Below are 15,579 nucleotides of genomic sequence, written 5' to 3' on the forward strand. Positions count from 1 at the left end.
GCATGCCTTGTTTTCTTGGTAAGGTATGAAAATGAAACCTGTACCCTCGGTCTATAATGTCCAAAATCCATTTGTCCTTTGTCAGTCTGTGCCAGTTTTCTGCAAAGAGAGATAATTTCCCGCCCAAGGGAGCTTCTAGTTGTTCCCTGGTAGGCGGTAGTAGAGGAAAGTCATTGAGTTTGTGGTTGTTGGGCAGGTGAAACCCCTGCGTCACTTCTTTGGTTTCCTGGCTGCCATTGTCGTCCCCTGTAAGGGCCTCTGTATTGGCCTCTTCCTCGCCACGCCTGTTCTTACCCCTTTGAAACTTTTCTGGGTTAGGAAAGGACCAGTTTTTGAAGGCCAATTCCTACTGAATCTGGGGGGTTGAACCTGGAGGAAATCTTTCACAGTCTGAACTGATTTTGCTTTTTTCGATGGTCTTTAACACATCCTTAGCATTTGCACCAAAAAGCTTGTTCTTTTCCAAAGGTGCATCCAGAAGTTTTGCTTTTACATGATCTGGTAAAGGTTGATCTTTTAACCAAGCATGTCTACGCATCACTGCCCCTGTCATAGCTGCCCTACATGAAGCTTCCAGTGCATCATATCCACACTGCAGGAAGTGATTGCTTACTTGCTGAGTGTTATGAACAGCTTCCTGCAAAGTCTTCCTGTCTAAAGGATCAGGAGAAGCTAATGTTTTTTGTAAATCTTCTAAGAGATAATCCTGATATTGGAACATATGAAAAAGGCAATTTAAAGCTCTCATAGATAAGGTAGTGGATGTGTAAACCTTTTTACCCCATCTCTCTAATGACCTTGCTTCCCTGTTGGAGGGCAAAGGATTTTTTTTTTTTTGAGGTGGAGGCTGAAACTCCTTTAGGCCCCTGTGAAATAGTTTCCAAATCAGCAGTATGGGCCCTGAATAAATGGGAATGAGTTTCTGGGACCCTGTAATACCTGTCTGGCTTGGCTGGAGCAGGAGGAAGAGAATCAGGGGTAGCACTAGAATCAGAATACAAATCATCCAGAACATCAAGTACAGGAGGAATAGCTAAGGGCCTGTGCTGAGGCTTCTTAAGGAAAGTCCTAAGGCGTTTCCTAGAATCAGAATATTCCTGACCCTGCCACTTGAAATGTTCCCTCATGGTGTACAGAACTTCCCCAAAAGAAATATCCTCAGGAGGGGAGGCCGAAGGTATCGAATCTTCTGCATCCGAGTCCTCATAGGTCTGGAAGAGCTCTTCCTGGCTATCAGAGTGGACAGAGCCCTCAGAGTCTTCATCAGAAGGAGAAGGGTCAGAGGGTTCAACCCGGGGTCTTTTATCAGGAGGAGGCTGGGATGCTCTCTCAGGATGGGCCTGTGAACCTCTGATCATGGAAATTAAATCAGCAGCCATGGACATAATTTGTGTCTCCGGAGTCAGCTGAGGTAAGGATTTGGAAGCAATATGCTTTGTTTTGCTGGCTGCCTTAGCCCTAGTGTAGGCCTTAATAGACATGGCCATAGGAGGCCTGGCAGCTCCATGTGCAGGAGTGACCTTGTCTACAGCAATGGTCTCGAGTATTTCCTCGGTTTCGGTATCCGGAGGAAAGTCTATAACTGGCATCGGAGTAATGTCTGGAATCGGAGTCGTCGGTAATGCGGTGTCTTCGGTTCGGAGCGGTGGAGAGACCGTCTCAGAGGGAACCGGAGCACTCGCGCTAGGTTTTGGCGTGGAGTCGGTGGTAGACACGGGCCGAGGATGTCGGTCCCGGTCTTTTCGCTTTTTGGGAGTTTGCGACGTCAGAAGATCCGACAGCATGGTGTAAGCAAATTTATCGCCGAAAAAATCTTCAGCAAACTCCGGCCGGCGCCTGAGAGTGCGCTTGTTGAAGCGAGCTCAGGCTACACAGGCCGAGACATCGTGGTCTGGGCCCAGGCAAGGGAGGCAGTAAGAGTGGAAATCCTTATGAGGTATTTGTTTACCACAAAAAAGACAATTGTTAACTTTTTCAGTAATTTCTGACATCGGCTGAGGCAAGAAAAGGTCCCCAACGGGGTACTTAGCTTTTTTGATGACTTCGGTATCGTAGAATACAGGAGCTGACCGACCGGCACTTGCGAACTGCTTCTGCTTCGGGCACCGCGCGGCAAGAAAGACTGAAGAAAATGGCGTCGGCTGATGCTTATGTACTCCAGCCGCTCTGACGTCGGAGAGAAATGCGACATCAGCCGACGTCGGACCCAGACTTTGGAATCCGGCCGACCGAGGGCTGCCTGAGGCAGGACAACCCACATGTTATGACTGCAGTTGCATTCTTGAAGGACATCCTGATGAGCCTCATGCTGCAAGTACATGTACCTCCCCTCAAGCCGCAAATGTGGAGCTCACAAGGCAGACACGAGATAGAAAGAAGTTAGAGCAGACTCCCTGGCAGCAGTATTACACTGTACTAGTGTCCTTAATCTCCTCACCAACACTGACCTTGTGAAACAGACAGAGAAAGCCCTTACTTTGCTCCAGATGGCCCGTGCTTGACATGTGTCATAGGCACTGGAGTGACTGGATGGGAGGTACAAGGAAGTGAGCAGATAGTGTCAACTTGCCCATCCTTAGGGGAGGGAGACAGCATAGGCTCACTACAACAGTAGCATTAAGAGCCTAACAAACTCCACACTGCAAGCGATATATCACTTCATTGGATGGTTCTGCATGACTGGGAAACTGCATGCACCTCCCAAAGGCAGCTACTTTAGCTACTGTGGAGCTTTTAAGGCTGCCACAGGATGAGAGGAGTTACATCACACACTCAAGAAGCAGTGTGAGAGTCCTCAGTCTCCTCACTGGCCCTGGACTGGGGTCAAGTTAAGCTGGAGGTGTAGGAGAGGCCAGTTGACCCAATAAACAAGGAGCGGAACTGATGGCAGCAGACAGTCAATTCTGGAGAAGCAGGGGAATAAAAAAAAAATACTTGTCTTTCTGCATCAGAAATGTACTCAAAAAGCTCTGCCATGTCCTTCTTCATACGAGGTGCAATGCCAGTTGTTCACACCTATGTAAGCAACAACTATGATGAATGAATACCTGGGGCTAATGGACATGAGTGTTCTAAGAATTCTGGAACCAGAGAGGCGGTTGTCACCCTACCTTTGCTCAGCCTGGTAAGTGTCTCATTGTTGTACCTCATTATGGAGTTGCTTACAACTATGACACTATTATGTGGAAATTCCAGTTGTGTACGTAAACTTACTAATAGCTGACTGAATGATCACTGCTGCAGTATCCATCACTGTATGGGTTATATCCTGCCAAGGATATAACAGCTGACTAGCTTCTAAAGCTTCAGGGCACCTTCCATATGTCCAGTCAGTCAGCTCAAACTAAACTAACTACAAAGACAAGTTTGCATGCCAAACTGTTCACAGCTTTCATGCCAACAGACAAAAGGAGGCTTAGCTTCGAAAGGACAAGGCTACAGGCAACAGAAAATAACAGTTCTCAACCTGGAATAAACAAAACACCAAAAAACATGGTAGGACAGAGTGGCCACTGCAGTAGTGATTATTCAAATATCTACTGTTATGGTAAGTTTACGTACACAACTGTACTATGTTCATCATATTAATCAATGTTTTTGTAGCCTTAGCTATATTTATAGATTACCTTAGCTTACTACATTTTGGAGGTGGAAGGAGAAAAGTCCAGGAGCCCCTGGAGAATGGTCCTGACAAAAAGCTGATCTAGACCTAGAGAAGGAATCAAGCTTATAGTGTTTTGCAAAAGTATATAAAGTGGGCTTTTATAGTCCAACCCTTTCCAAAACACCATAAATGAAACCAAGGCCCTAATAGAGTGGGCCTTGACCCTGCCTGGAATAGTTTTGTTGTGATGAGCATTATAACGATGTGAGGTATTATCAGCTATGCCAGGAGAAGTAGGGTAGTGGATGTGTAACATATGCCAGCATAGCTGGCTGGAGTTTTGTAAAGAATTACATGTCATTTGTATATCAAACTGATTTGTACAGGTGCTTGTACTGAAAATGCATTTGTAAAGTTGCTTTTGTTAAAAAAATGTATCAACAGTGGGTCCTGCAGGACAGAAAAATAAATATACCTGTATGTCAGACTGTATGGTAACTACTGAAATGAATACACTGTAATAGAAGATACTGGGAGAGAAGAGGTTAAACTCAGTCCATCTAATTTTGAAAAATAGTTTGAAATTAAATTACTTGGTATAAGCCATAAAGATTGTATCTCACAGGTCTCAAAGAAATCCAGAGACAAAAAGTCTGTAGTAAGAAGCCTTCTATATTGTTCTTGAGGTGAACTAATTACTACTCTGGATGGGTGGAAGTTTGAAATTGTTTTATGACTTCCAGAAACTGCAACAGATCTTTGCAAAGCTGTATGTGTGTGTGTGTGTGTGTGTGTGTGTGTGTGTGTGTGTGTGTGTGTGTGTGTGTGTGTGTGTATGTTACTGACATGTGTGCTAGATTCTGGGTCAGTTGCTAGGAAATGGGGTAGTATGGGAACAAGAGTCAGATAAGACAGAAGTCTCAGTGCAGTCTGTTTTTAAAACCTGACCAAGAAAGACACTCACCCACTTCATCTTGCCTTGCTTTAGTAAGTAACCAGGGAATAGTAATTCTTTAGATCAGTCAGGAAAATATAGTGAGATTAGTTAAGTACTGTTTTTTCCGTATCTGTGTGAATCTATTCATCTGTGTTATTTTAATATTTCCTGTGATTGAAACTCTGGTGTTACTGTAAACAGATATGTAGTGTTTTCATGTTCTTTTATTATTAAATATATTTAAACCTTTTATTGTGGCTGGTCCATTAGAGAATATTTTAACCTGTAAGAGTACTTACATTTATTTGGTGACACTGTGGCCACTCCTGAAAGCCTTGCTGTTTGGTCAACATTACCATTTGTATTAATATCGATTTCACTTAGTATAGTTGAGTACCCTTGTAAGAGCCTTACAGTAGCCGGCTTCAGTGTGCCCTGTGGCAGTAACTACCTTATAGTCTGGGCAGAAGGGCATAGCTAGTAAATCTGTGACAGATTTTCCTGTGTGTGTGTGTGTGTGTGTGTGTGTGTGTGTGTGTGTGTGTGTGCGCAAATCAAATCTCAAAGAATATGTGTCAGCTCCACGGAGCAGGGACACAGAGCACTGGTTTCACAAAGAGAGTGATGGGGGACTTGGCTTGGGACATTCAGCTGAGGACTCAACTCTATAGCTGTGCCAGTGGGGGAGTCTTACTGCGGGCCTGGATTGAGAGACAGGGAAATCCAGACCCCTGAATGTGTGTGTTTCCTGTGTGCTCTTAAGGGAAATTGTAGTTGGTGCAGACAGCTGCATCTGAAAATACTGTGTGTACCTTATCTTTGTTCCAAGTGAATATCCCTCACCAGTGTCAGTGGTGAGGATTCAGGCTCCTTGATTACTGGTCCAGAAGAGGGACGTCACAAGTATAACAAAAGGTAATAGCGTTAGACAACCATTTGGACATAGTTTGCTTTGGCACAGGCTATCCCTTCTTCTTACCTTCACAAGAAATGAACAATTGATCTGAAGATCTGAAAGATTTAGTTCTGTCAAGATAGTACCAGAGTTGTCTGTGGACATCCAAGGTATGGTATATCCTTTCTCCCTCATTTTAGGTTCAGGAAAGAAAACAGGGATATTGATAGTTTGGAGGACATCCAAGGTATGGTATATCCTTTCTCCCTCATTTTAGGTTCAGGAAAGAAAACAGGGATATTGATAGTTTGGATTAAAGTAAACTCAGATACCACTTTAGGCATAAAAGAAGGATAACATTTCAAAGAAAACCTGTCCCTGTGGAAAATGAGTTAGGGCAGTACCATAAGAGCCTTTTAACTCAAGATACCCTTCATGAAGAGGACAGGGCAATCAGTAAAACTGTTTTCCAAGTTAAGAACCTCAAATCAGACAGGTTAGCTGGTTCAAAAGGAGAAAGTGTTAGCTTCTCTAATGCAAATTAAGATCCAAAGTAAAAGTCACAAGTTTTCTTGGAAGCCTCTTAACCAAAACCCCTGTCAAAAACATTTTGATATGAGAATGCACTGAAAGAGGAGGATCCAAGGGCAGACAAGATGAAATTGCTAACAAATGAACCTTGATAGAGGAGTAAGAAAGGCCATAGGATAATAACTGATAAAAATATTGTAAAGCCAGAGAACTAGCACAAAATGGGCGTTGGTTATGTTCCCAACAACTAGAAAACATTTGCTAATATATGACTTTCTAGTGGCAGGCTTTCTTTCCTCCATTAACAGCACTTCTTCAGAAAACCAATACCTTAAGACAATTCGGACTGTATCATTCAGGCAGTCAACTGAAGTTGACTGGTGCTAGGGTATATCAAATACCCCTGATCTTATGTGAGTAGATCCATTCTATGAGGAAGCTTGGGGTAATTGCCCTGGCCATTCCGAAAAGAAAGGAGAATCACTTTTTCCTGGACTAGAAGGACGTCACTACAATGATCTTGGAGGATTCCTTCTGAATCTTCAGGAATACCCCAGATATTAGTGGAAAGGGTGGAAAATCATACAGGAGCATTCCTGTTCAAGGAAAAGAAAAGGTCTCTGTCTTCCAGGCCTTCTTGCATCAAGTCCAGGAACAGACTCTTGCCAGCTGATTGTTCAGAGAGGAGGCAAATAGGTCTACTTGATGAACTCCCAACAGATGGATCAAATCTTGGAATATCTCCTGAGGGTATGCCCTTGTCCTGTTCAGCTTGTTTGCCACACAAGTTTGCTCTGACAGAATATAGGATGCCTGTAGAGTAAAGACTGTGCTGTAAAGCTATATCGCAAGCTAACATGGCTAGTCTGCAAAGGGGGTACAACCCAGTTCCCCCTTGCTTGTTGATGTACCACATGATTGTGGTACTGTCTATAACAACTTGAAGAGATTCCAGGGACCATAGATGATTCAGAGAGTTGAATGCCTTGATCAAAGCAAGTATCTCTTTCATATTTATGTGCTTGCATCTATCCTTGGTGTCTCACACTCCTTGTAATTTATCCAACCTGAAACTACTACCCAAGTCCAATTCCAAGGTATCTAACCTGACTGACTGCTTAGGAACAGAGAGGGAGAAGGGGAGACCTGGAGTTAAGAATATTTGCTGTCTCCAACAAGTGATTTCCTTTCTGAGAAAAAAAACAGCACTATGATTTGAAAGGACAAAGGATGTGGGTGCTGGGACCAGAGAGACTTCAGATACTACTGCATTTTTCTCATGTAGAGTTTTCCAGAGGTATCATGAGAATCACAGATGCAATGAACCCTAAAATTCTAAGGTATTCCCTTACAGTGACCAAAGTCTGACAGTAAAACCTTAGAATTAGATCTAGATGTATATCTATTTTGTTCCTGTGGAAGAAAAACTCTTTGAACTGAGGTGTCCATCTAACACACCGGGAACACAATCCTGTGCGAAGAAATCATAAGACACATTTGAATCTTCTCCTGGAATCTAAGCTTGTGCAAGAGATCTCTCATTCAAGAGGGAGATTCCTGACACTTAGAGAGATTATACAAAGATAAGAAAGTTGTCTAAATAAAGAAAAAATGTGGATGCCCTGCAGCCTGCAAGAAGCTAACACTGTTTGGTGCAGGTACCACAACACATGTTTACACACACATAACACATAAAACTACAAGATCAGAGTGTGATAGGTGATATAATGATGTAAAAGACATTAGATTCATTCTGCAATGGGTTGTACTAAGAACTAAGCGTTTATTCATTTAGTTAACTATTTTCTGAAATTCTAGTAGACATCAACTATAAAATATAATAATCCCTTCCGGCCATATCTAAGAAAGACTTTTCCAGAGGGTAAGGGCTTAGCATAAGAAACATACTCCAAGCAAGAGATAAGAAAGATAGCCCAAGATCTGATCTGTTTTATTGTTTGTAAAATCAAGCTACTCTAAAGGTACATTGGCTGATCTGTAGCCTAACAGTATGATAATCATCTGCAGTACAGCTCAAGTCCAAAATATCAGCCTAAGGTGCAGCATTGCATACCTACCTAGTCTTGCTCTGTCCAGAACCATCTCCAGATCTAATGCGGTGCATTTTTGACCCACTTCATACACAGATTCTTATGATTCTACAGCAAATTATACATCTATATTTAATATAAATAGGCACCAGGGACATTGCAGTTAAGAGGCATGAAATGATTCTTTTTTCAGAATATTATTAAAGAGGTAGAAGAAATAAAGACAACTTAAAATTATTCAACTATAACAATAAACAAATATTTCTCTTCTACTCACCAGATCCACGATGCTTTTAATACGAAGTGGAACTTGAATCAAGCCCAAATGTGTCCTAAAACTAGTTATATCGCTGGAGTCATAGTTTGGATTACGAAGGTTTATCAAGACCTTTCAATAAAATAAATACATATACATTTAATCATATTTTTTTTCTAAAGAATTGGATAAACAATGATCACAAAACAGCACAAAAGCCTGGTAATGTAAGAAATTCACTTTATTTCAGGATGTATATTTTTCTCTTGCACTTTGTATCTTTTGCCTACATTGTACATTACCACAGATGCACAGAAAGTCTCAGATTATTTTTTAAGACCGTGCAAAATCAATTAGTAGAATTGTCTACTGAGAGTTTGATTGTTGTTAAAAACTGTGGATCCTTTTTTGTGGATGTACAAGACTTTTCATTCACAAGCACTGACTGCTATTCAAGAAAACTGTAAGAAGGTACAAGTTATAACATTACGTTATAATGATAATTTTCTCTTAACCAGTATAAATGGCGTTCAGTGCACTGTAACTACTCACATGCTTGAGTCTGACATTGAATATCTTGAAAATTAGAACAGTAAGAAAAAACATCAGAGTAAAATATTTTCATGGAAAAGCAGCAAACTTTAGGAGTGCACTAGCATTGTCAGTCCAACATGGAAAATGCACAGGGAGGCTTAACATGAGAATTATTTGTTGTACCTAGTACTCTGATTTGTTTCCAATCCCTTTTCACTTCTGTCTATCTAAACTTTTTTTTTTTTTTTTTTTACATTAAGAAGGCTGGGACTGCAGTTCTAGTAGGAGTAGAAACGTAGCCTGGTCTGTCCAAGTTGGGAAACACACAAGGGAGCTTAAAGTGACTATTACTTGTTGCAGCTAATTACTACCATTTCACTTTTGGCTAACTAAAGTGAGTTTTTACATTAAGAAGTCTAGGACTGCTATTCTACTGGCAGCAGTAAAGTAGCCTGGTCAGTCCGAGTTGAGAAACACACAGGCAGGCTTAAAGTGAGATCTTTGCTTCAGTCAGAGGGTTTTTAGGGACTTAGTTGGGTGTTAATCTGCACTGAAAGCTACTTTTGCTGTGCTTTTGCATTAAAAAGTTTCAGGATCATCCATCTTGTGGCAGAAGGTGTTTACCTGGTCTCTCTGCATTGGGAGGTACGCCTGGGAGCCTGAAGTATAGTCATTTACTGGCCAGAGAGCAAGGGAGTAAGTTTTCAACTTTTTCTGCCTGCTATTAATTAGGTGCATCTTCAAGAAGCTGTTTACTGCACAGTGGTGGTTAGAACTATCCTGTATAGTAGCAAACCTATAAAGCTACTTCTTAGGACTTTAACCAGTAACACAGAAAGGCTTTGTGCAGAGCTAAGCTTAGGGCATCTAGATAATGTCTAAGATCATAGCACTATCTAACATCTAGCCTTCACCCTAGACACCACTCTGGTGACCCCTGTAAAACAAAGATCCTAAACCATAATAGCCCACCCTAATACAGGTCATGACAACATGGATTTGCAATTTACAAATATCTATATGGTCAGCTTGGTAGATATGGGCATCCTGACACAATTTAGCAAGTGTTGCATATACTCAGACAACCTTTTAATCTTTAAAGAAACAAATGCAGTAAAATGCAGTATGCGACAGATGTACATACATAACTTCTTGGAGGCAAAAATCTAATTTACAGACAAGGGTGCCAACAACACACACACACACACACACACACACACACACACACACACACACACACACACACACACACACACACGCACACACTACATCCATCACACATACCTTTCACCATACACATAGACCTTCTTAAGCTGAGGCACTTAACAGAAACTTCTCCAAACCTCAAAGACCTCCTAAACCATCAAACTGCAACACCTACACCTACCCTTGCAATCACTAAAACCCACATATCAAAAGCAACACATAACGCTACAAATAAGACTATACCCAATGATCTCCCAAGACCAAAGCCCATAAGGCAAGCAAACAATTTATCAGTACTCTTGTCATAGCGGATTCTATTGTACAACACACAGATACTCGTCTCTCCAGGATGGACAAGCAGATGATAACAGTTATTTGGTATCTGGAGCTAGGATCCACAGTATCAAGAACGCACTAAGGCCACTGCACCACAGGTACCAATATGACTCTAACATAGTTCATGTGGGTGTAAATGACTGGAGGTGTACCACACTGGACTGTATAAAAACAGACATTGTGGATATCTCTGAATTTATTTATGTATTTTATTTTACATTTGTTAACCGGGTAGAGTCTCGCTGGGCAGGCAGATGGTTTCAGCGGAGACCCAGGGAGAAAATCTCCATAACAACAGTACAAAAAAGATTACAACATATTTTTTAAAAAGATTTACAAACAATATACAAAAATAATTTAACAGTTGCCAACAATCACAATTTACAAAAAGGGAATGTAAAACAGAAGGCATTACATTTCTTAATCCTTACTACAGACAGTAATATGAAACTCATTAGATATATAACTAAAATAAACCATTGTGGTATTTTCATTTGGTAGAAGTAAGACAAGAAGATAGCAGAAAAGAAAACATTTGATTGATGGCATGAGAAACTAGCCAAGAGTATTACAGGAGCATAGCCATTGTTGAGTAAGGTATTCCTTTAGGAGTGATTTGACGCTATGACAATCTGTGTTTTTTTAAGATATTCTGGGAAAATAGGTTCTACTGTTTGACTACTTTGAAGGAGAAGACATAGTCACCAAAGCAATTATGGGATTTTGTTACCTTGAGTACAAGTTTATTGGGTGATCTAAGGGTCCTGGGGTTGGTATTTAGTTGCACTAGGTTGGAAAGTGCAGGGCAGTTTTCAGGTTTGTGGGCAGTGATGAGCTGATTGAGCGATAACAGATTGGGAAATTCAAGCCAGTGTAGTTTTTGAAGAGCAAGGCAATGATGGGTCTTTTTGGGTACATTAGCAGCAATTTTTGCTATTTTGTTATAGTAGGAATCAAGTAGATGTAAATCAGATGTGCAGGTTAGGAAAAAGTTAAGAACAGTACGGGAGAGTAGATAGGAGGTGGGATCTGGCTGTGGCTAGTCTGGCATTTTGAGTAAGGTAAGGTTTGGCACTATAGTGCACCAAGTTTGATGTGAAGTTTCTTATTTGTGAGTGATATGTGTTTATCAAATGTTAGGTTGTTGTCTATTTCAACAGCAAGTAGTTTTGTTTGGTTAACTGGTTCTATTATAATGCCATTAGTGGAGGAGATGGTTTTGTTTTGGATTTCCTGTTGGAGAAGATCATTAATTTTGTCTTGTTTAGGTTTGGGATGAGTTGAAGTTCATTTAGGTAATTTTCAATATCTAGAAATGACTTTTGCAGTTGTGGAGGCACTGTGTTTTGGACAGAAACCGTGCTGTGAGCTAGATAAGAAGTTATTTGTAGTGAGGTGGTCTGTGAGCTGCTTATGGATATATTTATCTAAGATTTTGGCTAGGGGTGAGAGAAAGGAAATGGGCCAACAATTAAAGAGATCTTTAGATGGGCCTCCCTTGTGCAGGGGGATGATATGGGATATTTTCCATAGTATGGGGACATTGATTAGGACACATAAGGGATAGGCGATGGAGCTTGCAGCAGTTTTTAAGAAGTCATTAGGGAGTTGATCAGCTGCTAGTTAGACAGGTTTTAGTTTTGATAGGAGTTTTATATATGTATCAAATATGTATCACATATATATGTATCAAAGACAGACATGTGCCTGCATTTAGCAGCATTCTACCTTCACCAAGGATGATGCCACAATATGAACAGAAAATGATTGAGTTTTACTTAAATTGTAATTGGCTTAGTTTCTGGTGTCACACCAGGGGAATCCAATATCATCAGCACAGGAGGACATGGTTACCATTGTTTTGAAAATGATGATCTGCATCTGCCCCCCTGAGCATTCAGACATTGGCTAAAACTCTATCCATCCCCCTACCATCTGTTTTAGGCAATGTCAAAATGATAAAGCTACCAACATAGCAAAAACATCCTAAAAGCAACCTTAAAGTGTTACTACTTAATGCTAGGAGCTAAACAAGAAACTCCACACCCTACAAGCTCTCCTCACACTCTGGAGAATGTAGACATCTGGGTTGTTACCAAGACTTGGTTTAAAGCTGCAGAATGTAATCCTGCAGTAGAAGGCTACAGTGTCTTCCACACATTTAGGCCAACAGCAGCACAGACAGGGGCTGAAGGTGGAGGTGACTCAATCTATGTTAGCAGCAAATACAACTCTAGGTTGGTTAAACAGGATGATATCCTGGAGATCTTCCATGTCCAAGTCTCCATAGACAAGGTTCCCTACCATGTACTGGCCAGCTACTGGTCACCCTCTATGATCCATGAAGCTTACAATTCTTACCTAAGCCTACTAGAGGTGCTCACCATCCAACCAATTATCCCATTCATGAGAGACTAACTACCTATGTATACAACTGGGAAACATACACTGCCTCTTACTCACAGACACAGTGTTTCCTGGACTTCATCAACACAAACACCCTGGACCAGATAGTGCACTCTCCTACCAGAGGATCAAATACACTGGACCTAGTATTCACAAACATGGGAGAGTGTTGCACCCCCCCCCCCCGTGTCACATCCTCATTGGTGAAATTGGACCCCAAAGCTGTACCCCTCAAAATAAAATTCAGCATGGAGAACCCAACTAAACCTGTAATAGTTAGGAACTATACTAAATCAAACTACATCCTTTTAAGGCAAACTACATCCTTTAAAGGGATGGTTTGTCAAAATTCACATCTCCGCCCAAACCCTGAGAACACAGCTACCTATGCAGAATTACTTACAGAAACCCTGTGCAAACACATAAATAGCTACATTGAGGATGTCATATCTACAAGAAGTAACCACAGATCTAACCCCAAAACAAACCACTCTGGTGGAATCCTTACCTTAACAGGCTATATAACAAAAAAGTCACCACCAAAATCAGAAAGAACAACTCCCATACAGACAACAGCTTTCTGATTCAATAAAATAAGAAACTAAAAAGTCTAATAAAGTCCAGCAAGACCAGTTAAAAGGTCAGAATAGCCTCCCAGGCTGGGAACAATCAAAAGGACTTCTTCAGCTATGTCTGGAATTTCAAAGGTGATACTCAGCAGTATGCAGAACTGGTAGTAAATGGCACAACCTTCACTGACCAGGGTGATGCAGCAATTCTACTGGCTGATAAATTTAGCTCTAATTTCACCTCCCTACTATCCGATGTGAAATCCCTTCTAGCATATCCCCACCAACTATCAACAGGGAGCAGGTCCTGAAGGTGCTCACTAAGCCCAAAACACTGCTTCAATGGGTCCTGACAATAAATAGGCTAAAACATGACCTAGAAGGAACACTTGAGGCACTCCAACTGCATCAGTTTGACGAGTCTGATATGCAAAGCCATGGAACGAATTATCATAGAAATGAACAAGAACAATGGCAACTTACAGACATTGGACCTATTCCAGTTTGGCTCTGTTAAGGGAAGGTCTTGCGGACGTAACCTAAGGCTAAAACACTGCTTCAATGGGTCCTGACAATATACAGGCTAAGACATGACCTAGCAGGAACACTTGAGGCACTCTTCAACTACATCAGTCTGACGAGTCTGATATGCAAAGCCATGGAACAAATTATCGTGGAAATGATGAACAAGAGCAATGGCAACTTACAGACATTGGACCTATTCCAGTTTGGCTCTGTTAAGGGAAGGTCTTGCCAACGTAACCTGGTAGACTTCTTTCAGAGGGTCACCATGGCTATGGATAAGGGGAAAATGATGCATACTGTCTATCTTGACCTGGCCAAGATGTTCAATACAATACCACACTCAAGTGTTGTTGACAAACTCTCAGAACTAGGCATAAATCCCTACATAACTTTCTGGATTGCCAGCTGGCTCAAAGATCAGGTCCAAGAAGGCAGGATCGGTGAGACCATGTCGAGCAAGATACCGGTCACCATCAGAGTACACCAAGCCTTTGTGTTGGGCCCGCTCCTGTTTGGGATCTACTTCTCAGAAGTCAAGGCTAATGTCAAAGGCCTCTAGCTCACCAAGTTTACAGATGACTGAAAACTGGGAGCTTTCATAGATTCCCGTATGACACCAACATTCTGCAAGGGAGTTTAACACAAACAAATGACTGGTGTGAAAGCCACAGATCAAAACTCAATGGAAAGAAATGCATTACAGTATCCTTTGGGAAAGTGTCCATCACTCAACTCATAAGCAAGGATATGGCATCCAGATTCAAGGAAGTAATAGTACCATTCTATTCAGTCCTTATTGGAACCTCCATTGAGTACAATGCCCCATTTGGCATGTATCAGGCCAGGCACCTGCAACAGTTTGAACATCCTCGAAGGTTCGTCACAGGAGAATCCAAGGTATGAATACCAGGTCCTACACAGAATGCATTAATGTCCTATCTCTGTACTCGGTCTCATACAGTTTACTGAGAGGTGATCTATGTCTTCTGATGGATCTCTTTCACATCCACAAAACAAACACCACCAGAAACATTAGATTCAAGAACCTGAACTTTGTCTATAACATAAAAAGAACCTGCTGGAGGGACTGATTTGTATTTCAAAGGATCCTCACTCTATGGAATAAGCACCCCATCTATGTGAAGCAGAATTCATTCCTGACCCTGTTCAAAAGAAATCTTGATCACTGGATGGGAAATCTCAAATTCACCCCTGGCCTGGCCCCATGTCTCTGGACAGAGGTCAACAGTAAGTAAATTAATCTCCAACTAACATATCCCCCTACACACACACACACACACACACACACACACACACACACACACACACACACACAACCCTTAGCTATCTCCTTACTAACATAATCCACCAAGGAACTCTGGGACAAAACCGGGTTGGGTTGCACAGCTAGGCTTGTAAAGACCCTGGTGGTCGTTAGCCTAGTATGAACCTATGCACTATCCCATCACAATTTGCTGCCACCAAACTTATCTGTGATATGTACACTGTAACCTTTTGTTCAAATGTCACTTCTTGGTAAATGATGCAGACTTCAACTTTATTGGTTAGCGAGTATAAAATAATGGTGGCTGCTTCGTTTTTATTAGTCCGAGCTCCATGGTGGCTTGATAAGCTGCCGTGAAGTGGTGGACTTGTTTTCCACCGGGCATTACTTGTACATTAATACCCTGCTGGAGAAAGTTCATTCTCCAATCAAGGTACTGATGTA

At 41.5% G+C, this 15,579-nt stretch overlaps 1 protein-coding gene across 1 annotated transcript in view; it reads right to left on the reverse strand.

Moving 5' to 3' along the window:
• The window catches only part of TBC1D19 (TBC1 domain family member 19), a 2,958,314-nt gene that overhangs the window by 2,131,088 nt on the left and 811,647 nt on the right, over positions 1-15,579 (reverse strand). Inside the window, exon 8 of the mRNA XM_044062152.1 lies at positions 8,296-8,406. Coding sequence (XP_043918087.1) covers positions 8,296-8,406 — 111 coding nt within the window. The remainder of the gene's footprint in view (positions 1-8,295; positions 8,407-15,579) is intronic.

The sequence above is a fragment of the Protopterus annectens genome, chromosome 2.part1, assembly GCF_019279795.1.
Source record: "Protopterus annectens isolate FY-2018-M chromosome 2.part1, PAN1.0, whole genome shotgun sequence".
Taxonomy (NCBI): Eukaryota; Metazoa; Chordata; order Ceratodontiformes; family Protopteridae; genus Protopterus; species Protopterus annectens.